Below are 27879 nucleotides of genomic sequence, written 5' to 3'. Positions count from 1 at the left end.
ATGCAATTATATTATCAGCTATTAACTTTTACCTTATAGATTCATTAATAAAGATATTTGTCTACAATAATATTTTGACAACATTATTATCAAGTGACGTAACTGACGGACTCGACACCGTTGCTTCAGAACGCAAGTCCCGTCGGACCGAGAAATACGCGAGCAGACACGGGCAATATTTATCTCAGTATTATCTCAAACGTTCGAAAGTAATACTAACTCTATGATAAAATATAAAAAGCATATTTAGGCTGAATATTCCAGTGGCACGTGCGTTGCTTTAGTGTGAATTTTAAGTAAAAAATATGTGTTTAGTGGAGTGAGAGATTTTGCTTGTTTTTTTTTGCGATTGTCGGCGCCAGAATGTCTGATGAGCTCGAGGCTCGGATGTGGGACGACGGGAGCTCCCGGTACGAGTCCCGGAGCCGCGGACCCTACTTCGAGTCGGCCTTCGCCTCCTCAGAACACTTAGACAGAGCCCCTTTGTTGTCTGAGGTACGAAACTATTTTATTAACTTTTTACGACCCTATAAACGCAAGGGATTTATTATTATATTTTATTGCAATTGCCGAGCAATTCTATTAAGTTACAATTTACATAAAACGGATAAATCAATTTTCTGTTTACAAATTTGCATGTAATCAATTCGATTTTGTATTTGTGGATTTAACCCAATTTGGACTTTAAACTAGAACTCAATTATATACCTACTGACTTTGTAACAACACTAATTTGACATAACTACAACTTTAACATTCCTCCAAATTTATGGTGTATTTCTCAAAATCCAAAAACATTTATTAAACATGGGCTAATAACAGCAAAAAAACTAGTTTCATAAGTATTTGTAAAAATGGGCCTCTGGTTTAATCATATGGGCAGACAAACAATTACAATCTTTCATATAATAAATAAACTTACAAATTATACATAAGTACACTCTGCAATATGTTGTCAAGATTAAAAAATTATAATACTTTAAACTACCAAATTCTATTAAACCCAAAAAACTTTACTTGCCATAAAACTTTATCGGAGTAGTTCAATGAAAATTATTTGATGTCTTAAGCCACCTAATATAATATGGCAGAGATAAAAAGATAAGATATACAAACAAATTGTTACTACTACTGTACTTTTATAAATATTTAGTTTTACAAGATAAGCCGTTGTTTTATCTTCATTTACTTATTACAACTTTTATTTTAATCGTTGAATATGATGTAAAGAGGTTGGAACTAAGTCTTTTGGTGATCTTAAGACAACTTGATAGGAGTCACTGTATTTGGAATGATTGTAAATTTTATTGTCAATCTGAAATGAAGTGAACTACTTCTAAGTAGTTTTTTTTAATATGCTAAGTCAGAGGAATGAGGTTGGTGTATACTCTGTCAAATGGTTGTAGTGTTGTGCATCAACCATATAATAAGAAAATGATTAAAAAAAAATACTATTTTCGTTTTATTTTAAAGTAAAACTGTTAAACTAATTTTTAAGCAATTTTTAATTATTTTGAAAATAATTTGAAATTAATGTGATGGCGTCATGGAGCAAATTTATTTACTAAAATAACATTTCTCTTTCAAATAATTTTGATTCCATCCAAGTTATGTTGATAATATTGTAACATAAGTCACATACTTATGTTTAATGGACAATACCACTAAACTTTCATAGTCGCAAGAAAGGAACAAGCTTAAATAAATAAATAAAAAAATCATATTAAAATTGGTAATGACGTTTGTAATCTTGATACAGCTTTAGTTGTCTGGGTTATAACTCACTCCACAACCTTGGGCATAATAATTATAGGAAGTGATATGTTTTGACAGTCTTAACATTTGTATTTAACTATTTACTTATCATTAAAAATCAACATTTGTGGAATGTGTTAATTATTACTAAATTTTTGTTATTTACTCCAGCTGTGTTTTGAATGACGAAAAGATGAGAGACTAATTTAATTTGCAGTATAATTTCTATATAACATTGCCTTCCTTGAACTTCCTGTTTTTTAATTGAGTTGAGAGACGTCTAAGGCTACCTTCCATTGGAAAGCTTTTTTTTTGGTACCTTTATTCAGTTTCATGGTTTACGAAATGTAAAGGATATTGGGGATTATTGCAAAAGAAAAACTCAAAGGAACAATACGCCGGCATTGTCAACTGTCACAATACCTGGGATTAACCTACTAAGCATTTTGCGACATTACTTCATCTAAAGCCCGTCTCATAAATGTATCAATTAGTAAACAATAGTTTAAAACAATTACACGTTATCTAAAGCTGCGCCTGAATATTTTTATTATCTTAGCCTATTTAAATAAATTACTATATCCGATATCATCATGTGACTCGCATTTTTGATATTGTTATCTCGTGATAAACGTCTCATACAGTTCAAACTTCAAACTAATCTTTACGCCCTTAGCCATGTGTGGGTAACCCTTGTAAATACACAATGACGTTGGGTACTAATACAGCTTTCATTTGTGTGAAATGAAATGAAATGAAATGAAATGAAATGAAATTATTTATTCTGCAAATAGGATATTTTTTATCACTTTTACATGTCTTTTTTGAGAACGATGGAGCCGACATTTCCTAGCTGACTACCCTAAGAAGAAATGTCGAAACAAACTCAGGGGTCGCAGTCTCTTTTAAAGTCCAGACAATTTTCAAATTCGAGTGTATAAACTAATGCAGAGTATTTCAATAAATTGATAATATACCTGCATAAGGTTTATACTTACAAAAAAAAATGTGTAAAAAAGATTTAAAAAATAATAACGCAAATGAGTTGCATGTTATTAAATCAAATAATAATTATAATTATAATAATTGTCACTGTAACACAAGTAAAAACTTCAGTAGTCATCAGTCGCTGTTAAATGCACGCACACATAGCGCCGCGCGCACATATGAGTTGAACTTTCAAAGCGTCTCAAAAGTAAGCAATCATGGTCGTGAAAGCGTGAAAAGGTATATACGGCGTTGAGCGGCATCTGTCTTCCACACTGACCCTCTGTGCCTACCTGCTAAGAAATAACTATTATCGCCCTTAGATGTTCGTTTCTCACACAAAACTGAAAGATATAGTACTTAATATAATTAACATAATTGGGGTACATTTTAAATACATGCATGACTCCGTGTGGCGTAATTTAACGCTTATATACGTTACGTTACGTATACGTTAACGTTTGAGAAAACCTTTTGGTCTGATTTTTGGTTAGTAACCAGTGACACCAGCCAGTTGCGCGACATGAACAGTGCACTAGCGTTACAGACAGATAGAACGACAGACATTAGGCAAAATACTCATATTTTTACGTTCTTTAATTCCTTCCGAAACACGAAAGTTGTCATATTTATTTTTAAAACGTACAAACACGCAAAAATTCCGGGAACAAAAGTTCACACCAAAGCTGATTTCAGTATCTTCGGTGGAATACCGCGCGACACATACACTCTTGAATACTGCAACCGTGAATACTGCTCAAGTTTGAATACTCCTTTATGTTCTAAAGACACCTTAGACATGCTGCTGACTATTAAAAACAAATGCTATACACGCGCTCCTTCAATATAAGTCTTAAAAGCCGATAGTCTTTTATTTTTTCGGAAAGCCCCTGAGCTTCTCACTAAAACCTCTAAAACGAGACTTATCGTGCGACTTACAATACATTGCTGACCCGCAAAACCAAAGTATTTGAAGTGATAAAACATTGCCGGCAATGTATGGCCACTTGCACGACATTCTCGTCTTATAAGGTTGAACCATCGAACTATAGGCCCATAAAAAGTCTAGAGGCAGCAGGGTATTAAAATTTTCTTGAAGTTGCCTGATCATTCAAGTACTTGTCCGCACTTTGCCTCTTTGTAACTGATGATAACTGCTATCCACGTACTACTAATAATACCATATTATATTTAACATCATCATCATCAGCCCGTCTCAGTCCATTGCTGGACATAGGCCTTTTCCTTCCTTCGGCTCTCCGTCTCCAATCCTTGGCTGCCCCAGTATTATACTTACACCCATGTTAATTGTGGATCTTATTGAAACACATCTATTGTGAATGTGTAAAGTACCAAAATATTTTACAAAAGACCTATTGTAAAATATTTTAAACCGAGTTTCACGATTCGAAACAAATAAGATTTTCATTAAATACGAACAAAGATTTTTAAATACAATTAAAAATATTACACAATAGAAACGCCAAGTTCAAACGAAAAAAAGGCCAAGTGCGAATCGGAGGCACTCACAAACAGTTCTGTAACATAAAAAAACATGTTTGTTGTACAGGAGATAATTGCTTCAATATTTATTTTATTATATTGTTTGTATTTCTTTTTATAAGGACAAAGAATAAACCTATTTTCTTTTTCAAATTGCTACTGTCTAACTATCACGGATAGATAGACGGCCACGTCTTATTAATACGGTTCCATTTTGTACGGTCGTATGGAACCCTACATATGATCCACAATAGAAACCCTAAGTAAATATAAAAACGGGCAAAATGTTGTACGAGTAACAATACATCACCCACACCCTCTGGATATCCTGCGGCTATATTCCCTTTTCTTCCGAAACCAATATCTTAACTGCTGCTGTATTACTTAAGTAACAAAAGCAAAGTAACAGCAAACATTTCGCAATACCATCGCACAAAAAAAAGACGGCAAATTTTTTGCGGTACCGCGAGATGAGATAAAGATTTTTGCCATCTCATTGCTATTGTTATTTATCTTATACCACCGTTACCGCAATAATCCATTTCTATGTTTACTTTAGCACAACACTGAACATAAAACTTGATATATTAACAATTGGATCTCGTTAGCATTGTACTGCGAAGGAAACAAGTTCGGGGACATTGATTTTGTGAATTCTATGAACGATAAGAGGAAAAATCCTTCTTCCTTATAATATTACAAAGATGAAAGTTTGTATGTGTGGATGTATGAATGTTTGTTCCTCTTTCACGCAAAAACCACTGAACGGATTTAGACGAAACTTGGTACACAGATAGTTTAAAACCCGGATTAACATAGAGGATATTTTTTATCCCGATTTTATGCTCTCGTGGGTTTCATTTTGGATTTTTTGCGGACGGGCTCGCGGGCAAAAGCTAGTGTCAAATTATTTTGTGAGTGACGAGTGGGTGTTTGAAAAGACTGACCTTTACCATTTGTGATGTATTTGTCTGTTTTCCTCGATGAAGTAAGATCAATTTTGTATGGCTTTTCTCTTGTGGCGGAAACCGCAGATCGATAAATGTAACAAATGATCTGTACTTTATAAAATGAATGTTTGCAAGTTTGTTCTATACACTTTTCTGAACAATTTAAACGCGCTGTAAGGGTTTTCGTCTAAAACAAACAATGTGTAGGTTAAAACTTTTACTTTGGATTGCTAACCACGATGCGGGCCCTAAGTTTAAATAAAGAGTTTCGAAATTAGACTCAACGTAGGACTACGTCGTTGTCTTCCACGTCTGATTCTCACGTCTTTCGCTCATAGATATGAGTGTCCCTCAAGCCTGAAACACAGTCCAGTCGCTTATTTCTGGATGTCATGTCCGACACTCACGCTACATACTCTTCGTATCTTGATAGCTGTCATTTATTCATCTTCTTACGTCTGCATCTTACGCCTGTATCCCACAGCTGATTCTAACGGTTCAGTCACATAACGTTCAAGTTGCAATATAACATATCTATACTTCTATGCTAATATATAAAGCTGAGGAGTTTGTTTGTTTGAACGCGCTAATCTCAGGAACTACTGGTCCAAATTGGAAAATTATTTTTGTGTTAAATAGACCATTCATCGAGGAAGGCTTTAGGCTAAACCATCACGCTGCGACTAATAGGAGCGAAGATACAATGGAAAATGTGAAAAAAACAGGGCAGGTATAAATCACAATTTATATCTTCTACCCACGGGGACGAAGTCGCGGGCACCAGCTATTAGTAGCATGAAGTTCAAATCTTATATGACCCAAGTCTCGAAACCTTTAGGATGCAAAATATTTACATTACATCTTAAAACGTTCAAATTCCTACCGCGACTATTCAGCTATACTTGAGATGTAGATATATTGCATCTGAGACTGAACCATTCTAACGTCTGCGTCACGTTGGTCCTGGCGGTCATATCTATCAATCACGCTTGTCACTCACGCCTGATTATCACGTTTGCTACTCAAGTCTGGCCTTAATGCCTGAATCTCATGTTAGTCTCACGCCTGAATTTCATACCTGACTCACACGCCTAGCATCTACACCCAAACTGGAGTCTCGTTTTTGACGCAGCCTGCAGTTTACTCTTTGAAGATATATCGTTGTTAAGATAACTACAGATAAAAGTATAGACCACAACATGTTTTGTAACAACATTTAAAAGTTTCGGGGTAAACAACTTGAGGTAATATTTTATTGTGCAAGTTACAGAGCTAAGTATGTTCATACTAGAAGTGCTTGTTCAAGCGTAGTTCTATTATCATTATTCAACAAATATAACCGATCTATTCTTCTATTATATTCAAATCTCGTGTCACGGTGTGCGAAATTGAACTACTCCGAAAGGGCTCGTCCGATTCTCATGAAATTTTGTGTGCATACTGGGTAGGTCTGAGAATAGGACATCTATTTTCACAGCTCTATTTTTTTTCCCTAGAACTAATTTGAAGACAGCTAGTTTATTAACAAAATAGCTAATTTATAAAGTTATAGGATATGAAACCGACGTATACTTATTGTAGAACTAAAAATTCGGATTTTGGACAACCATCGAGAACAAAATAATAGTTTAAACTAAGATCATTATCATTTTTCTTTGTTCTTTCAAAATAATCATTTGTTCACAACCTTCCCTACCAATGCTGTTCTACAATGTCCCATTTCCCTGACCTACATTCGTTATTTCCCGGTACCATTGAAGCCACTTCTAGCACACAACAATGGCACAAGTACATCCTGAGTTATATTGTTTCAAGCTCGTGATATAATACGGAACGATTTCGTTACTCGTTGCGAAGTTTCCGAACGCGCTTGTCTGATTAAGTTTGTTTCGGAAACTAGATCGTACGTTTTATTAGATAGACTTGTTATTTGTGAGTGTCTAGTATATAAATTTTCTAACAAACATTTAATGTACTTGTGGAAAATCTTCGAAACTTTTCGTTCTTTAGTACTTCTTATCGTATGATTTATGAACTTTCTGGTGTCAGAGCTTAAAACGGTCGAAGGCTTGTGACGTGGTTTTGCACACCCAAAAGACGCAAATGTGCCGGTTTCCTCAGGATTTTTTCTATCATTGTTTTAACAAGGTGATAATTACGTGGTACCACATAAAGATGCGAGCTTTGTTCCAGAACATGGTAGTACTTTTGACATCGTAGTCCAATGTTGATACCACTATACCCAGACTCAGAGTACAAAAGGAGGTCCAAGAAGAGATACCAAGTAATTTTTAAGCGTGCTTACTATTCATCCATAGCAATGACAATCAATAAGCTTAAATTCGTTTTTCCTCGACGCTCTTTCTCATTTCTCCAATACGTCTTAAAAACATTTGAGCCAAACTTAGGAGCGAGCACATTGGTGCTCGGGAGACAAAACCATTGTGTCTATATCACTTGACTTGTTTGCCAGTTGTGTCTCAAAAGAATGAAACAAAACTTTTCGTCAAATGGTGCGCTGATCTTGAGCGCTAATAAAATATATGCTAACCAAACAGTAATTGAATCCCACCACAGAGTGCGCACTCAACCACTTAGGGAATATTTATTCGTGCACCTAACGCCACCAGAACAAAGAACGCCCTCTCTCCAAAATGTTCGCACGTTCGTCAGCAGCACTTCGACGTATTTCTTAAACATTTTTGCTAAAATGGGTGGCAAAACATCCGGAAGTCGGGAATGGAAAACATACAGCATCTCCTTTGCTTGCAAAGGCTTAATATAGTAAATAGCTTTTAGTAAATACTTCTACACAAATGCCCAAAATCATGTGTACTATCTTCGAGGTTTAGGTTCGTGAGTTTCCTTGTTCGTGAAAAATGCTGAATGCCTAAAGAATTTTGAAGTATGTGTAATCTTTACATCACCACGAGTAACACAGGTGTTGGGTATAGGTATATATGTGTTTCCAAAAATCGGTCAAGTGCTAGTCCGACTCGCGACACTTTCTGAAGAAGTATACTTCAGAGAAATAGAAATTGGTCATCCACAAAATTTTTTACTCATGCTTAGCCTCGGTTTTATTGTTAATTTTATTTATTAAATGTTATTTTTGTTTCTTTTACCGATTTTTAAAGGGTACGAAACTCTCAAAAGAATACAACTGCCATATAAAATGGTCGATCAATTTTCGGGTTATACTTTCGAAAATAAAAAATCATATTATTTTTTTAATTAACTCACCGTTTAAGTTTAGATCTAATAATCATTACTCGACTGAAATAATTTACCTTACTATTTATTAAAGACCTCCAAATAACATAGGCTTCAAGTGTATTTATTCTGTCAAAGAAATAAAAGAACAGGCCACAAAATGGAGTATGTTTATTTTACAAAGAAATAAAAGAAAATATACGTTTATTCTATAGAATTAGATGGACCTAAGGATGTTATTCCGTGCCGCCTCGCCATTTGGCGCCGTGCCTCTACAAGCTTAACAACCTACCTATAAACGAAAATAGTCTAGCATTCTACCTAATTTAAGATACGGTTTATCGACAAGCCTTTTTGTTGGGGTTGCCATGTGAAATAATTACATCTTTTAGAGGGTATCCCTGGGTGACCTGTTTTATTGATCTTTTTGGGCCGAAATAGAATCGATTTCGTTAAGTGGGTCTAGTATTTTATTAAACAGTTTTAGTATTATAATGAGGTAGTATTTTACAATCATTATTTTGGTAAAACGCAAGGTGCTATTTTGTGATAGCAAATACCTACTTCAAAAGAGATTGCTTTTTTTTTTGTTACTCTTTGCAGGTATTTTTAAATCAATAAAATAGATAAATTGTAAGTAAAACAGGCTGAAAAAAAAAGAAAGAAATTGTATCGTGCGGTCTCGGTCTGTCATTGCATAATAGAATTTAAGAAGAAATATAGTTAAAGGAAAGTCAATGAGAAAAGCTTAATTGGAAGATCACTTATAAGTAAAGAGGCCTGTGCCCAGCAAATGTGTCATTAGTAAATACGGTCATAAGTAATATTTACTCCTAAATCGAGTAAATACAGCTAAGACCAACTAAAACACTTTAACTATTATCTTATCTACTTATAATTATTATTTAACTAAACAGTGCTTCGTTCAGTATTGACTACAGATTAGATCCGGCCCATTAAGTATCCCGCCTTAATCCCGTACCCTTTAGCCCCTGTCCCTATGGGCTTGTACTATTTAAACTTAGCCCTAAATAATCAAAACTAATCCTCTTTGGAGTTCCTATGCAGAGTATTAACTTAGGCCCTTTATAAAGTATGCAACGAAATTCTCTGTATTCGACTATTTTACCTACGGCCTTAATACTGAAATAAACTTGCTTTCACGCAACTATCTCCAAACAAACTCAGAGTTTTTTGAGAAGCTTATTATTATATTTTGTGTTTGAATTAATCTATATTTGTCTTCATCATCATCAACCTTAATTAAACCACTGATTGCCCGTTCGCATCAATAATATTGGAAGCCGAATACGACCTTTGGCTTCCAATATGGGTCCAATCCCATCATGCACTACTCTATTTCGAATTTATGTGCGTATCGGCTAAGGATAACATCGTATTAAACCAGCACACTTAAGATTTTTTCACGGCGGCGTGTCAAGCCCTTTCAGATGTCTACGAGCGGCTTGAACTCTAACACCAGGTTGTTCATTAAATATCTGAAAAAGAAGAATATAATAATAACAATGAAACGAAAGCTATGCAAATCAACAGCAAATTACCATTTACATACCATTATCTTTTATAGAATTTCTCGTCAAATTACCGCGCCAATTAACGCCTGGTAATTATCGTTACAACATGACCTAGTTACTGTACCTTATCTTACCATGCATGCATGTAACATCTACGTAGGTACCTATAATATGCTGGTTACGATCCGGCCCCGCCCGCTAGTAAATTGTTTGTCGGTGAAAAGCACTCTTCATATTTTAGATCTTCATTTTTAGAGTTACGTACATAAAGTGTAAAGACCCTATTATTGAGGCTCAGCTGTCTAACCTCCTGTCACATTATAGTTAATGATACGAAACCCTTCGCGCGCGAGTTCGGCTTGTACTTTTCCGGTTTTCAAGTCAAGCCTACCCCTTGTTGATTTGTTCAAACGTTCTTTAGCAGTCGAATTGAAATAAACATACATTAACCTTTTTAAATACATTCTACACTATGAAGCCCTACTGTACTAGGTCATCATCTGTTTGTCAATATTTTTAAAAAATTGCTATTTTAACATAAACATACATTTAATTCTTTTTTTTTTTTCGTACTAAACTAGATGAAGAGCTAGTAATATGGGCCATTATCAGTTTGACAAATATTTTTCACAATAGTTATTTTAACAGCAGGATTTTAACATCCGTTGCTACGAGAAAGATAACAAGTTAAAAATACGAATGAGTATCATTATTTGAAAGTGTTACGTTTTGCTCTAACTGAGTAGAGGACTGGTTTGAACCATTTATTTTGATTGCCTTTTCTTAAGCTCTATTTTATCTAGCTAGGTTTCCGTTTAAACCCAAGATAAAAGAATTTCTAATTCAGCAACGTTTTCAAAGTACCAACGTAACTTTTTTTTAGCCTTTGGCGAAACCTAGTCCTGAGGCAATAAATAGCTATGTGTTGAGAGTTTATAACTTTACTTGACTTAGGTAGAGGTGGTGAGATGACCTGGTTTCACACGCAATTTGGCGCTCGTGGCTCATGACACAATTTGAAGAAGAGTAGGTAGGCTTTTGACCTTCCGGAGGGCATTTTAGGCTACAAAGAATAAGTAGAGTTTTGTCATTTCAGCCGTCATATTAATCCAGATTTATAGTCGTGTAAGTTAGTACATAAAAAATAATTATTTTGTCATTGTAAATATATATAATAACTTAAGTTTATTTATCGTATTGAATTATCTTCATCTTCTAGCTTAGCAGCACGCCGGCGTCGCCAAGTACCGATGGCGCCATGAATATTTTGTCAACGTCTCATTCCACATGAGATAACTTTAAGTAGGCAAGAAGCGGAGTAAATAAATCTACATGACGCTCCCAATACAACCCCCTTTCCATGTTACTGTATCTATGCAAAATAATCTTCTTTTGTCCTTTTTAAATTTTCTCCACATTGACAAAAATTTTTCCTCTGTTAAGACAAGCGCTACTAAATCTATCTCCTTATTAGAATTTACGGACATATATCTGGGGAAAACTTATGAGATACCGTGTTACTCTGTAAAATAGGTTAAGGAGGTCAGCCATACTTTCGTTTAATGTTTAGCATTCAGCTGAATCCGGTCACACTGAAAAAATACGATATATAAAAAGTTATAAGTTGGGCGGTATTGTCAAATTGATGTATAGCCTATAACACCAGGATAAGGGAGGTAGCGTTCAATAACTAGATCCAGATAATACCCCAAATATCGTAAATAGCCCCATATTTCGTTACAAACTTTACCAATTTACAATGGTAGTACAGTAGATGTACAGTCGACGTATTCTAAATACCCAGATAAGCCGATCAAATTCCTATTATTTCTATTATTGTACTCATATTTTATAAATAATATAAATCGCATTAATTTGTCACGAATACCCAGGTATACCTGTCTTAATTCAGTAAATACTGTCTTTATAACAAGGCCCGCGCAATAAGCCAGTAATCTACTCGGTACGGAATATGGCCCTACGGGTTCGAACGGTCTTTGCAAGTTAAATTTATTCCTCTTGCTATTTAAATTCCAAGTCTTCGTTGCCAGACGTATATTGTTTTTTTAAACGACGCTTTTGTTAAGCTGCTTTTGTTTTATAGAAGCAATTAAAGGCATGGATGCTTTCTTCTAAATGGGTTTTGTAATAGCGTAACTTATTATAAGGGTGAGTGCAAAAGTGTGAACTAAATCATTGAGACAATGGTCTTTTCCTCGGGTTCATAACTCCATTACTTGTTATATAGGCTGTCGACAAATCGTATTTAACTATTACTTACATCTGGCTTATTATGCATGATGTGGTCACCTGTAATTAAGGAAGCACAAGAACCCTGTAACTTCTTTTTCTCTTGTATAGCATGTAAGGTGTATTCTTTGTTGGTGATCCATATAAGTAAATAAATAAATAAATAAATAAATCTGTCCGTGTTTCGAAAGGCATATTAAATTGATGATCCCGGCTGTTATTTACACATCTTTGAAAGTCGTTACGGGTAGTCAGAAGATAGAAAGTCTGACAACCAGTTTGAGTAAGAGGTATTGTTATTATTATCATCAATACCCAGATAGTTGGGTTGAGGAGGCCTGATAGGCAGTCGCTCCTTGTAAAACACTGGTACTTCGCTGCATCTGGTTAGACTGGAAACTATAACCAACATAGTTGGGAAAAGGCTAGGATGATGGTGATGATGATACATCTCCAGAACATTTTCAAAAGTCAGAGAGTCCAGCAAAAAAAAATATTTTCCTCCTAACGTTCTCATTTTTCTACCGAATACAGCATTTTTTTGTAATAATAACTAAGCTGTTCAAGGGTTGTTGCGTTGACCAATCACGATCAATCAATCAACTCAGATTGATATGATTGATCGATCTCGGTTCACCAAGAAATTCCGTAAAAGAAATAAATGATGTCTCTGGAAAATTTTCAGGATGGCGTCTGATGTTTTTTTGTCATAATGTGTTTGAGCTTCCGTTCAGCGATTTAACAATTTATTCTTGAGTTGGGTCTTGAAAATTGTAAAAAATAAATTTATTTATTTGTTGTTTGATATACATAAAATTATGTAATCAAATTATAAGTTTTAGAACACTATAATAGCTTAGTTATAACTGCGATGTCTTACGTACAAGGCTCAGTTGAAAACCAGTGTCGGACACTCCATTTTCTGCGTGGCTTTTTGCTGAACTGAGCCTAATAATTTGGCACAGCCGTGAGGCACACGATACCTACTTTTGTGTAATTTGTCACTGTAATTATGTCCCTAAGGCTTTTCAAATAAACTTATTTTATATATTTCTTCTTTATAAAACTCATAATTGGAATCAGCATACCAACAGACCAACACACAGTGTCATATCAGCTGACATTAGAACCAAAGTGTCCACATCTTGAAAAATAGGCCACAGATGTGCTAACAAAGGTCGTGTCTACAAAATGGCGACTACTAAGGGACGTTACTCGCCTTGTCAACGATGTCAGTGTTCCGTGGAGACATTCAAGTAAATGTCATAATGCTGCTAAATAGAACTGTTGCCGAGTGGGAACGTCATGTATTTTGTTATTTTTGTAATGATTTCTTCAAGAAAAATTAAGAAAAATTGCGTTTTTTTAGGGTTCGGATCCAATGGGTAAAAACGGAACCCTCGTACTAAGGCTACGCTGTCTATCTGTCAGAAACCGGGCTGAATCTTATGAACTGTAATAGCTACAATGTTGAACTTTTCACAGATGATTTTGTGTCGCCGCAGTTAATTAATGCCGTTAAGCAATATGGATACGGTCTTAAATTTTTTGATTGCACTTGATGGTTTTTTTTACTCCTTATTAGGATAGCAGAAATAAATGTCCTGCAGAACACTTATCAGTTGAAAACATAGCCATCCGTCCTTAAGAAGTACACTTAGTGACATTCGTAAATTAGTATTTGACTTTACATCCCACTTTATTGACAAAGACATTGAAAGGTGAATTTTCTCCTTATGTATATCTACTCAAAGATTTTACGTAGGCATGTGTCTTTACAGACGAAGTCGGGAATCTGAGAAGTGCGATGCGTCTTCAAAGAAAGTCTTACGATTCAAAATATTTCGGCAGAATATATTTCAACAAAATCTTGTACGAGTTTGGTTACTGAATACTTTCATAGTAAAACATTTTACTTATATTTAAATTCTATACGCGCAGTTCTTAATTTTACTCGGACTTTCTTTACATTCTTAGCTGGTTTCATAGGATCGACAAACATTCACGTGTTTGAAGCTGATATGCCATTTTTTATTTCACACACACCTCGCTGGTCTTAAAATTAATTTTGTCGTGACGTTATTAAAAAGTAAAAGGTTTGATACAAACATGTGTAGGAGCTCGGGGCTTTGCTATAACCGCATAAGTGATGGGATCACAGGTTAAGCTTCTCTTGACGCGGTTGGTCCGTAGATGGGTGACCATCTTTGTAATAACGAGTTCTTCCGTGTTTCGGAAGGCACGTTAAATTATGAGTCCCGGCTGTTATTCATCTTTGACAGTCGTTACAGGTAGTCAGAAGCTTGAAAAGTCTGACAACCAGTCTAACCAAGAGGTATCGTGTTGCCCAGGTAACTGGGTTGAGGAGGTCTGTATAGGCAGTCGATCCTTGTAAAACTACTTACGTACTTAGCTGAATCCGGTTAGACTGGAAGCCGACCCCAACATAGTTGGGAAAAGGCTAGGCCAATGATGATTTGATACAAACATTTTTAGTTTTAGGGACATAATCGTTTCAAGAGTCATGGAACATCAATAAAGCATGTTCGAATCAACCAAACCTATTCATCCCAATAACCATCAGCCTGTAACGCAGCCATATAATAACAGCCAAAATATTACACCATCACCACAATGACTGGTATTATCTCGTTAATGTAACAGATTGTCGTCACGCGCGAACGCTCGCAGTTAACAGAGCGGCTAATTAACCTGATGGTGAGTTGACCGTTAGTTGATACTGCGGTTTAACCGAGCGATGTCATAAAATATATTCCCCTCAATATACATATACGCTTTATATCTGTCGATAAATCTGTAGTGCAGTGCGGCAGGGTGCCGTGCCGCCGCGGGACTGTGGAGAGTGAGGGATGAGTAGGTCGCCGAATGATCAGGACCAGGTCCGTGCCGGACGGTGCGTTCGTGTTCCACGCGCGCATTAACGAGATGTCAGCAAGCCTATTAAGGCTGATGCCTGCCGCGCCAGCGAGACTTTCAAAAAGAAAAGAACAGGGGTGGGTTTTAGTCAGTAAAAGCCTGTCACTCCCGCTCAACCCAAAGCGGGAGGAGTCATTGATGATTTTCCATCCCAGAAAGGGTTTAGTGGTAGGCCTCTATGAGCTATATTCACTCCTAAGGGGTGCACAAAAGTTAAAATCATACACTTACAAACGCCCTTTTTCCCTTGTTATAATGTTAATGATACCTATTTTTAATAAAAAAGAAGAGGTTCTAAATTCCGGTCTCTATATTTTTTTTATTTATTTATTGTATTACCTTTATGCTCCTCGTGGTTTCGTACAATCAAATTTTTACGTCATTTTATTTTTATAACTTTTTACGTCCGTCATGCGTTACAACTTAGGTACAACGCAACCTTAGGTAATCGATGTTGATAAAATCATATGATGGATATGAGGAATGCTATGTTCAAATATACAAACAACTTTCGGTCAAAAGTCGTCAGCTAATCAAAATTTATAGTATACTAGCTGACCCAGCAAACGTTGTTTTGCCTTATAAATTATTTCTTGCCACATTATAAAAAATAAAAAACAAAAATTTCGTCCAAAACGTTTTTTTTTTAGTTTAAGTGTTAAGGGATGCCCCTTAACACTTAGGGGTATGAAAAATAGATGTTGTTCGATTCTCAGACCTACCGAATACGCATATAAAATTTGGTAAAAATCGGTTAAGCCGTTTCGGAGGAGTACGGTAACTAACATCGTGACACGGGAATTTTTATATATTAGAGATTATGAAAGGATCGAACTTGCGACACGTCTCGTAAAGTGGAAAAAGTGCAAAAAGATCATTCGGCAATTTCGTCCAAATTCGTCCAGTGGTTTTTGTGCGAAAGGATAACAACCATCCATGCATTTTAACAAACTTTCACGTTTATAATATAAGTAGGAACACATAAGAAAACATGCATTTGCTTGATTCCCATTTTTTAAGATCAATGTATTCATCAACACGAGTCAAAGGATCCCAACGTGAGGATTACGCCATTTTATAGCATAGCATCTTATCTTCCCGAATTAGATCCATGTGATTATAATCTATACTAATAATATTATAAAGCTGAAGAGTTTGTTTGTTTGAACGCGCTAATCTCAGGATCTACTGATTCGTATGAAGAATTATGTTTGTGTTGAATATATCACGCTGCGACTAATAGGAGCGAAGATACAACGGAAAATGTGGAAAACGGGGAAAATTATTCATCTTTGAGGGCTTCAAGATCTTCTTACCACGTGGACGAAGTCGCGGGCAACGGCTAGTATTTAATATTCACGGAATACGCATGCAAAATTTCAGCTTAATCGAAAGCAAAGTAGGTCGAATTTAAGTTGCAAGATTTGATTACAGATAAAGGGACAGGTCAAATTAAATAAGAGCTTGCAAATGCAACAATATGTTGTTTTAATATAATCATGTTGGTTTTCATGAAATTACCGAGTTTCATTATATTTTGACCTTTATCAGTCGGTGCTACAATCGTGTCATCAAAGGCGAACTTCCGCAATGGCGTATATTCATGCAAATATCTCTGTATAAACAGTGCAGGGACACAGATTAAAAAGTCCTCCACGCTTGCAATTTCGCCGGTCGATTGCAAGTTGAACTCGCGACACAGGATTCCGAATAAATAGTCAAAAATAAAACTTCGTAAAATTAATTGTTACCAATTTAATTCATGGCCTGACCGTCGGTTGCTTAACCTCGGTTTTTATCTTTAATATTTATTGTGCTATCGGCATCAAAAATATATCAGCATCATCTATGTCTATTATAGTTCCTGAGATTGGTTACCGACAGACAAGCAGCACAGCCTTAATAATATTGCTCCATTTTACCCCTTAGAAGAACCCAAAAAAAAAACTCCCAACAAACGAAAACAAAGCATTCCAAAAATTCATATTTAATAACAAAACATTTGTTTGATAAATTGTTTGAAGACCAAAATTAAACTTATGAAGTATGCCCAAAGAAATTAATTCAAAAAGAACGACGAAAATTAAATGAATCTACCCCCACATAGCGAAGTCTGAGTAGAAACAATTATACCCACATTTTATCTGCGTATTCAATTAAGCTTGCTATTCACAATGCGACAGTATGGGTAGAACTGTGTGAATAATCCGAATTGACTTTGTTTATTGTTTGAAATGTTTGTCTCTGCTTGTTTTTATAATATGCGGGTCTTATGTGTGTATACTGCATAAAATAAATTTTACGATTTTAGGATTCCGTATGCAAAGGGAAGAAATGGAACCCTATTCGTAACTGTCGCATAAAAATAAGTATGAAAAGTTATAGTCAGAGATTTATAATTTTCACAAGATATATATTTCTGTTGCCGCTATGATAGAAAATAATATTAATTGCGCCAAGGTTAAGCATCGGTTCTTACTGTCTTATATTTGATGGGTTAAGTTTACATTAGGTTAAGTTTTTACAAATTTGTGATACTACAGTCTTTTTGTACGGATCCCTCAGTCGCGAGTCCGGTTCGCACCTGACAGGCTTTTTTTATGAAACCAAGGTTAAAAGCAAGGCTGTTGTTATAAGCGGTGTGAATTTAGAGCAGATTAAAGTACTGATTTTAATGTCACCTCATTGTTCTAAAAATAGTTTTATTTTGCATTCTTTGCTCTAGATGCACGGCACTTTGTTACTATTATTAATTTAATTATATATTTATTAAGCTTAAGCTTAAATACTTGCAATTAAATACAAATATACGATTAAAGAAAAACCTCAGACAGGACTCGAAACTGCAACTCCCTGCCTTAAATCTATTTTTTTGTCTTCATAATAAAATCACAACCTAGCTTTAACTTTAACGCGGTTAACAAAAACCAATGTATTATTTTACCTACAAACAGCTTTTAATATAAATATTTGACAAAGCATATTCATCAAATCAATTTCATATCTCCAAAAAAATAACAATACTTCTAACAATGATTGAATGAAAACGTCCTTGTCTTTGTCGCTGCACAAAAACGCAGTGACAACAGCCCGCGTTAGTTCCACAGACAACGAGTAAATTGTTCTGTAACACGTAGTCAATTGGATCAGTCTTTGGAAATTGATTTAACGGTTACAAGTTACTTACGAAGTTGCGAGCTCCCGTGAAAAACTTTCAAAATGAAGAAACTTGATGTGAGTTTTGTTTTCTTTGAATTTTCTTAATGTAATATTGATACGAAGTATTTTGTGAAGATATTGTGAATATAAATTCATATTTTTCGAGCTAGCGGTCGCTTGCGGCGCTCCGCCCGCGTGGGAAATTGCTGTAAAGCATAATCCTGTTTTTTTTTCTAAGTCGAGTAGGTAATACTAACCCTATGTTACTTCTAATTCCCCAAAGAACATAAATTTATATGATGATCGATTAATTATTCGCGTGAAAGCGTAACAAACGAAGTTTTATCCACTTTTATAATAACAGGGATTTAAGTTGAGATATTATTTAAAATTTTAACCTGTTTTTAACATTTATAATCATTCATTCATACAATCATTAACAACATCTCCTGATAACATTCTTTACTGATTAATCCCGTTTTTTAATCTCCGCCTAAACTTGATTAAGACTAATCCCTAAAAATCTCATAAAATAAATACAGTAGGAACGAGAGTGTCTTTTGAATTAATTAGGTACCTTTTCTTTAAAGTTAGATTTTCATGGAACCTAGGTACCGAATTGAAATCCGGTGACGAATACAAAGCGCTAACACAATTCAAAAATTGTCTTCATAGTACTCTTTCCGGTTTCAATAACATACTTATTTCTGATTGTGTATATCGAAGCCAGGGCTCTGGCATCTTCATTAGCGCCAGTAACTGATCGAATGTAAATTAACTTAAGCTCGTCTTATTGGCTATAGATGTTGTCAATCACACGATAATTACTGGTATATCCAGTAATTATCGTGTATATATAAATCAAAATCAAATTTCATTTATTCAAATTAGGCTACTAAGTAGCACTTTTTGAAGGTCAGGTTACATTTGACAGCAATATATTATTAGATACCCTCCTTTTGAGGCTAACAAAAACACAAAAAAGGAAATTTTCGTATCGTCCATCCTGTTTCAAGGTTTAAGTTGTCAATGAAATAGAACCCTTACCGTCCTCTGCCCACTTTTTAGTTTTATTTCAACTAATAAATAGTTTAAATGCCGATTTTTCAATCATAAGTTCACTTCCACCTGACAGGTCAAACGCGAACACCGTTAAGATTACTCTGTTTCAACCTCTTTATAATATTGTATTATACTAGCTGATGCCCGCGACTTCGTCCACGTGGTTAGAATTTTCCCCGTTTTTTCCACATTTTCCATTGTATCTTCGCTCTTATTAGTTGCAGCGTGATGTTATATAGCCTATAGCCTTCCTTGATGAATAAACCATTTGGTTTATTCAACACAAATATAATTTTTCAGTTCGAACTTGTAGTTCCTGAGATTAGCGCGTTCAAACAAATAACAAATAAACTCTTCAGCTTTATATATTAGTATAGATGAGCTTAGCTTAGATCTTTTGACCCCATATCTATAGTAATTTGTGTGGCTACTTATCTGAATGTCTAGGTCAAGTAAAGGCGTTTGACAGGAAATAGGAATAATATCAGATAATATAGGAAATTTATCGATTGTCTACGTTTTGCGAATAGTCGACTTTCGACTCATCAAAGATAATTCAAAGTACCTACATTTGTTTACATGTAAACAATTTTGTTTTACAAATTCGAAGACTCCATTTTACAAAGTCGATGGGTAGTATACCTAGTACCTACTAAAATTGAGAATAGCATTATTTTGCACTGTTCTTCTGACGCATCTCTAACTCCATCGGTATTCCGTATATCTGTATATAGTACTCTCAATCGGTAATATTACCGATGTTTTTCATATTTATTTACTTATTCATTAGCATACTAGCTGAATCTCGCGGCTTCGTCTGTTGAAATGTCCTTTAAAGAAGTCGTATAAAAGTATGTACGCCTTTGTATTAATCCAAGGTGTCAGCTATCTTTATACCGTTTTCATGAAAATTGGTCTAGTCATTTTGCCGTAAAGAGGTTAGAAACATACAAACGCTCGCACATACTTTCGCATTTATAATATCAGCCATATTTTATTGTTATATCTTTTAGGATGAAAGACTGACTCTGTATCCAATTGTTCCAAAGCCGTTCATGTGTTTTTACCGTAAAAAGGTTTCGATGAAACGAAATTTTAATTTGCATTTTTTAAATTAGTAGACATGAATAAAATATTCTGAGTCACTCCAACCAAAGCACATTGTTATAACTCGTCCGATCAATAAGGTTTTACGACCGCCAGAGCAAACCGGGAACTATTACGTATGAAGCAAACGCTAAGCAATAGCAAAATAGACTGGCATGCTGTTCTAGTGATTAGTGGCTCTAACGGCTATGCTGAAAGTCCTGTGTTCGATTCCTACTCCCGAATAAAGTTTGTGTGATCAGCACGATAATTTGTTATGTTGCTGTAAGTTATTGTTTTAACATGGATGTATGTATTTCGAAGCATTATTTATAAATATGAGTGTCAACTTATAGAACAGGCTTTGTTTAGTTTAGACTATGTGGCGTTGTGTTGAATAAATACTACAAATATTTTTTTATTTTAAAATGGCACAAAATACTCCTGTGAACTGAAGCAGTAAAGACCTCCACTTTTACTATACAAAAACTAAAAATGACACATGCACAATTATCATCTAATATTGCTACTAAAACAATATATCTGATCACATATCTCTTTAACGTCATACAAATTTCAAATCAGCCACCAATAATTGTACAAATCTCGCTCAAAATTGCTATCGCTTTGCTATTGCGAGATACGTAGTATGGAAGCCGTTTGTCTGCGTGCTCTGATGTAACGTTATTTTTATGTGCTTGTATAACTCAGTGACGTTACACTCTTGTGCCGGCTTTATAGGATTTCATGTTATTATGTTGTTACCTTTTTAATTATATTCGTTATGACAAAGGCTTTGTACTTGTTACTTAGTTTAATTAAAGGTTGTACTACCTATATGTATGTTATAAAGCTGAAGCATTTGTTGGAACACGCTAGTCTCAGGTTCTATTGGTCCGATTTGAAAAAAACTTTCAGTGAATGATAGATTATTTATTGAGAAATGCTAATCAAAAGGATCATATTATTGTACTATCACGCTATGATTAGGAGCAGAGCAGTAATGAAATATGTTACGACAACGAAAATGCGTGCGCTCTTAAACTATATTCCAATTCCACGCGTAACGTGATTTTAGTTCAAGAAGCATAATTTTTACTCAGCTGAATCCGGTTAGACTGGAAGCCGACCCCAACATAGTTGGGAAAAGGCTAGGCTGGTGATGATGAAGTATAATTGAAATGTGTATTTAATTGTCTTCAGGAGACGTACACGGATGTCCCGGTGTCGACGGAGTCTGATGTGGAGCACTGCCACTGGAAGGCGCAGGCCGAGCCGCCCAGCGCTGTGCCACAACTCTTCACCGCGCTGGTGTTATGCGGCATATTCATGGTGAGATAATAATAACACCTGTATGTTCCATTGCTAGGTTAACGATTCATTTGTTTTTTACTTTTCTCCGCTCTCAAGGAGACACTAATGAAAACTAAACTGTGGAAATCATGCGTTTGTAGTTCTGGTTAACAGTGATAAATGCAGTGACTTCTGTCTCAGTTCTTGAAGCAAAAAGTGACCAGTTGGGCTATTGGTATTTGGTTACCCAAGGTACAGGTGAACGCTCCATCAGGGCACGCCCGCCAGCAAGTAGGCATAAGGTCGGTACGAAGCACTCGCCATGGGAATCAGACGGGTTATAATATTTTCCACGATTTGATCGCGACGTCAATTCCTAAGTGATCTTTGGGTCTAACTTCTACCACTGCGGTTATCTTAATTAAAAAGGATGTTATCGACTTTCTAGTACATCTAACTCTATCGTCATTATCCTAGCCCTTTTTCAACTATGTTGGGGTCAGTTTCCAGTCTAACCGGATCGGGAAAAGGAACTGCCTATTTGACTCTCAAACCTGAGCAACACGATACTTTTTAATCAAACTGGTTGTCACACTTTCTAGTTCTGACAAGATCAAGATCAAGTGCAGTTTAACCTGTGATCGGTCAACTGCAGTTTTAGTTTAGCTATGACCTCCGCTTGGCTAAAAATCTACTACCTATTCTAATTAAAATTAATAGATTAATGGATACCTGGTCTTGTCTCCACAGATATGCGAGTTGATAGGCGGCTACCTGGCCGGCAGCCTGTCGGTGATGAGCGACGCGGCGCACATGCTGAGCGACTGCGGCGGGTTCGCGCTGGCGCTGCTCGCCTTCCACTGCGCCAAGAGGCGGCCCGATGTCGCCATGTCCTACGGGTATAAGCGGGCTGGTGAGTTGAGTGACGGGCCCTTCAGTGGCAATGTATATGTATGTGTAAATCAACAGCAACAGCCATCTATCACAGTTCCTTTAAATATAATATCTTTGGAAAGCGAAATCTGAACATGGAATATTTCTTTAAAGAATACTTGCTGCTAGTAATTTGGTGAAACGTGAAGATTTTTTATTTATTTTTGAAGTTAAGAAATAAAAGTAGAGTATTGTAAAATAAAAGTCTCCATGGGTATGTTACAGTTATACATGTTACATCAATCTGTTTAAAGGCTGAACTGTAACTTTTGGTTGTTTACAAAAGATATTGGTTGAGGTCACCTCGCCAAACCTATGCGCGTCGTGTCGCGGGTTCGATCCCCGCCTAGAACAAGCATTTGTGTGATCTACGAACGCTTGTTCTGAGTCTGGGTATCTTTGTACTTGTGAGTTGTATATTTGTAAACCCCCGAAGACACGAGGATTGAATTCCGTAGTGCGGGAGTCGTTTTTTAAAAAAAGACGATATATTTTTGACTTATCCTATTTATGTCCATTTACATACATATGTCCAAAAAATACTACACACAAAGTCGTCATAGCTAGACACAAGTCCTCAAATAAAATTCTTGCTCCTATCCCCAGAGGTACTAGGCGCGATGCTATCAGTCCTCCTGATCTGGATCCTGACGGGCGTGTTCGTGTACGTGGCGGTGGTCCGGCTGCACACCGGCGAGTACAACATCGAGCCCGACATGATGATGATCGTGTCCGGCTGCGGCGTCGGCTTCAACGTCATCCTGGCGCTGGTGCTGCACGGCTGCGGGTCTGATATAGGTACGACTTTACAGACTTCTAGATAGTGTGATGGCAATCTTAGAGTATGAGGATGAGGAGAATAGAGGTATGGAAAGATCCCGTAATCGATCACGGATGTGGACCTAAATTTTCTGTAATCTTTATTTGAAAGGTCTGCCTCTTTATTCCAAAACTTTCGATCAGCACATTTATGGACTTTCTTGCCGGTTCTTCTCCATAGGAAAGAGACTTTGGAACCACAACGAGAGTCATTACTGTAACGTTTTAAAAAAGAAAACGGCCTTTTTGAAATAAAAATCTTTTGATTTTCTTTCACGTATTGCGTGAAATTATTAGTATTATCTAGGCAAAACTTTTTGTGCAAGTTTGTTACCTCGTCATGCACAAATGGCTAGACGAATTTAGTATGAAAGTACCGAACACACTGGATTAGCACATACCTTTATCCGTAGTCAAAACATTTACATAATTACTTTTCCCCCCCAGCCCACCACCACACGCACGGCGGCGCGGCATGTGCGCACGCGCACGCCCCCGGCGGAGGCTCGCCCCGCGGCTGGCGCCTGTTCCGCCGCAACCGGGACCACAAGCAGGCCAACGGGGCGCTCGTCAACGGGGACTACACCATGAAGGACTTGGCCGGGGTCGAGGCTAATGTTGTAGGGTCCCAGCCGAGGTAAGGCTACAATAGTTACATTTAGATAAATATTAAAACGTTAAGTCTACATTTTTTCTGTTTTAGTATAAATTTCGAATTCAGACCATTAGTAATCTCAATTTAATGACGGTTCGATCCCTAAGCAGGCATAGTACCAATATGAGTTCTTCAAAGTTATATTATACTTTCCTAATTAATCACTATTTACACAATAAGATCACTGACAAACGGTGAAGGATAACCTCGTGAAGAGACCTGGATTCCAAATATTAAATTTGAAATCGAAAACCCGCAGTTAGAGTCGTGATCAATACTCATACCATGGAAGGTACGAGAAGAGGCCTGTGCCCAGCAGTGGGACGTAAATAGGCTGGCATTTATTTATATGCATTAAATTTTATTGTGACTATGTTATATTCTAGGAACATTAATCTCCGCGCTGCACTGATCCACGTCATCGGTGATTTAATACAGAGCTGTGGTGTTCTGCTCGCATCCATTTTAATTAAATTCTATGTAAGTACAAATTATATTAGTTTCAGTTTAAGGTAATTTTTAATCACCCATGGTCAGTGAATATGATGGATCGGTTTTGGGCTACCAAGGACTAATGCAGTGTTTATAAGAGTGTGTATATTTTTGACAAATTTCTGGAAGACTAAAAGACATATTGAAATTATCTGTTTTCATTTGCATTAGGTATATTCGAACCTAGAATACAGTTCAAGTTTCATCAAAATCAATTCAGTTGTTTTTTGAGGTATGACCATATGTACAGACTAATTTTCTACGGGCACTAAAATTAAATTCCTAAGTGCTGGAACAGTTAAAGAAAACGACTTTGGCTCACAGGTATTGTTATGACGGGCATTTGTAGTGGTTTAACCCCATAATACCTATTTAAAATTTAACTGTCATTGTTGCTAGTATCATAAACCATAAATAAATAATTAATTTCCATACATATATATTGTGTTGGCTCCCCAGCCGGAAGCGAAGTTCGTGGACCCGATCTGCACGTTCGTGTTCAGCTTCCTGGTGCTGCTGACGTCCGCGCGCGTCGTGCGGGACGCGCTCGCCATGCTCATGCAGGCCGTGCCCAAGCAGTTCCGGTATTGTTCTTGTGTATTTTATTTAATATTCTACAACTCTCACACAACGGCATCTAGTGTCAAACTGAGTAAAACTTGTATTATGACTAATTATACTACTAGACTACTGATAAATATATTTTAAATGTATATAAGCTATGCTGGTGAAGTTATAACTAATCTAATTTTGGTGAAACGCAATGCAAATTTTACCCCTCCCCCTAGTTACCGCGAGTGCTAGTGCTAAGTTATTGCCTCGTATATATCCCAACTGTGTCTTGAGTAATAACCAGTACCCCCTCCCCTAGTTGCCTCGTATACATTCGAAGTGTGACGTCAGTAACCAGTACCACCCTCCCGCAGTTACCGCGAGTGCGTGTCGTCCCTGTCGCAGCTGTCGGGAGTCCGCCACGTGCACTCGCTGCACGCGTGGGCGCTGTCCACGCATCACATCGTACTCACCGCGCACGTCGCTATCGGTAACTATCTGTGTTATTATTATTATTAAGATGTATAAATGTTAATTAAATACTTGATACTTCTCCACAGCCGATGTTATTTAAGGTAGAAAAGTGTTAATTAAAAAAAATGCTTCTTGCAAGACAATCTAGCACTTTTTGAACATCAAATAAAAAAGATTTTATTTATTTATAAATCTATCATAAGTATTTTTTGTGGTTTTCTTTGCACAAATTTATTAAAACGCAAGACAAGCGTCTTGCGTTTTAATAAATTTGCCAAAAAGAGTAGTTTTAAATCCAAATCCAATTTTGAGCATAGATTTGTATGCAAGAAGTGCAGGTTCGATCCCAAGGACCTCTTCCAAAGTATATATATTTTATTAATAGTGATTTACGACACCATAGACAAGACAGTTAAAAAAATAGCGAATCTGAAATTGCCAAACCGCAGTAAACTAGCGTAGTGATCAATGGTTAAACCTTCTTTATACGGGAAGAGCCCTGCACCCAACTGTGGGCCGTATATTATTCTAACTTAGAATATTCTTTAACATTATTTATTCTACACCCCTCCCCTTCTCACCGCACATATACCTCTCGAATCGCCAAACACACGTACAGTCTTATTAAACAACATTCACTCTAAACCTAATCCCTGCAGATGAGCTAACGGACCCGGAGGTAGTCCTCCGCGCGTGCCAGCAGCTGGCGCGCGCGGAGTGGCGCGTGTCGTCCGCCACGTTCCAGATCGAGCGCTACGCCGTGCGCATGCGCAGCTGCCCCGACTGCGGCCTGCAGCCCGCACACACGCCCTGACACCTCACCACGCTGTCCTAGCTGCAGGTACTACAACGACACCTGGTACTACAACAACTCCTGGTACTACACACGACGAGCTCGTGGGTTATGACGGCACAAGTTGATCGAACCATCACGGGGCTACGGTAACCGTTTCAGACAGTCTCGCTGCTCCGGCAGGCATCAACTCTAATAGCAGCTTCTTTTTTATTTTATTTATTTAATAATTTATGTACACACACAAGAGGTCTTAAAAGTAATATAACATAAATATAAATGATGTACAAGGGTACTGCTTATTTCTTAAGAAATTTCTGCCAGCAGACCCGCGAAAGGAGAAGTCGTCAATATTGGCAGTCATGGTGTGTGGCTCAATTAAAAAAAAAAAGTATGAAAGATTAGCAAATGGTAAAACCTTCTTTGTGAAACAGGACCACACCGTCCTGGTCCTGATCGGACGGTGAGCCATCACTCACAGCCCGCAGGCCCGCGCCGCCCGTTTCCCCTAACAGTTTATACCTAAGCCGCCAATCCAAAATCAGTTATATAATAGGGATGATGTTGGTTTTTGTATAACAATCGATACCGGTTTTTCAGTACTTTTTGTCCCGCAAACATATATTGATTAAGTTTAGTTATAATTGCAGTGATTGGAACTTACGTGTGAACATCACTTCTGTGTATGCAGACGTCACAAGACTCTCTTAAACTTTAAAGCAGTATCGCTTTGTAATTTATTATTTTTCAAATTTATTTATTGATTTATTGATTGACACACCAACGACTTATTCACTAACTCATTACATTAAATATTAGAATTAAACAGCGATGCGGTGAATTTGTCACTTATAGGTGTGCACAGCACTTGCATAAACATTAATAAAAACAAAATAAAATGATTAAAAGAAATTAAATTGCAAATATGAAAACCATTGATTGAATTGCAATAGGAAAATAATTATAAATTAAAGTAACAAAATAAATTAGGACATAATACATAATTACCATAAATAAAAAGTATTTGTTGAATACCCTAGGAATTCGTCACTATTGTTGTTAATGTGACCATACATATTTTTCAACAGGAAGGGGCACATTAAAATGAAGACGAAAGCAACAAAAACTGATTCGATTGACGCGGATTGTCTATCCAAGGGGCCAGTGAATGAACAGTGACCGAACGATATTATAGTAAGTACAATTGAAGCAGTGCCGCGAAAAGAACGAATGAAGTTTTGTATGATGTTTTGATGGACCAAGTGTATGGCGAATGTGATTGATATTGTATTATTGTTGAATTTGTATTGTTCTAAACTTCAATTATGACGTAGCGTATTTGATCTCAAGATTGTTTGCACTTTACGATGTGACTACACGAGAATTGTTGCAATTTAAATGCTTTTTTTTGTGTTGATTGAATTTTGATAT

At 36.5% G+C, this 27879-nt stretch overlaps 1 protein-coding gene across 3 annotated transcripts; it reads left to right on the top strand.

The window, feature by feature from the left end:
* The first annotated feature begins 159 nt into the window (after nucleotides 1–159).
* LOC113494354 (zinc transporter 2-like) lies at nucleotides 160–27667 on the top strand. 3 transcript variants are annotated; one of them, XM_026872662.1, is made up of 10 exons: nucleotides 163–495; nucleotides 21641–21769; nucleotides 22481–22643; nucleotides 23270–23461; nucleotides 23930–24119; nucleotides 24524–24617; nucleotides 25089–25213; nucleotides 25556–25671; nucleotides 26315–26496; nucleotides 27537–27667. In XM_026872662.1, the coding sequence occupies exons 1-9, from the start codon at nucleotides 364–366 to the stop codon at nucleotides 26467–26469; spliced, it is 1296 nt and encodes a 431-aa protein (XP_026728463.1). In that variant the 5' UTR covers nucleotides 163–363; the 3' UTR covers nucleotides 26470–26496; nucleotides 27537–27667. The 3 variants fall into 3 exon arrangements, with proteins under 3 accessions (XP_026728465.1, XP_026728463.1, XP_026728464.1); XM_026872663.1 differs by lacking the exon at nucleotides 163–495 and adding an exon at nucleotides 18232–18364; XM_026872664.1 differs by lacking the exons at nucleotides 25556–25671; nucleotides 26315–26496; nucleotides 27537–27667 and adding an exon at nucleotides 25418–25448 and having other exon boundaries at nucleotides 160–495.
* The last annotated feature ends 212 nt before the right edge of the window (nucleotides 27668–27879 follow it).

Source organism: Trichoplusia ni, chromosome 5 (assembly GCF_003590095.1).
Source record: "Trichoplusia ni isolate ovarian cell line Hi5 chromosome 5, tn1, whole genome shotgun sequence".
NCBI classification, from domain to species: domain Eukaryota; kingdom Metazoa; phylum Arthropoda; class Insecta; order Lepidoptera; family Noctuidae; genus Trichoplusia; species Trichoplusia ni.
Note: the sequence above shows the minus strand (reverse complement) of the source record. Positions and strands in the feature narration are given on the sequence as shown.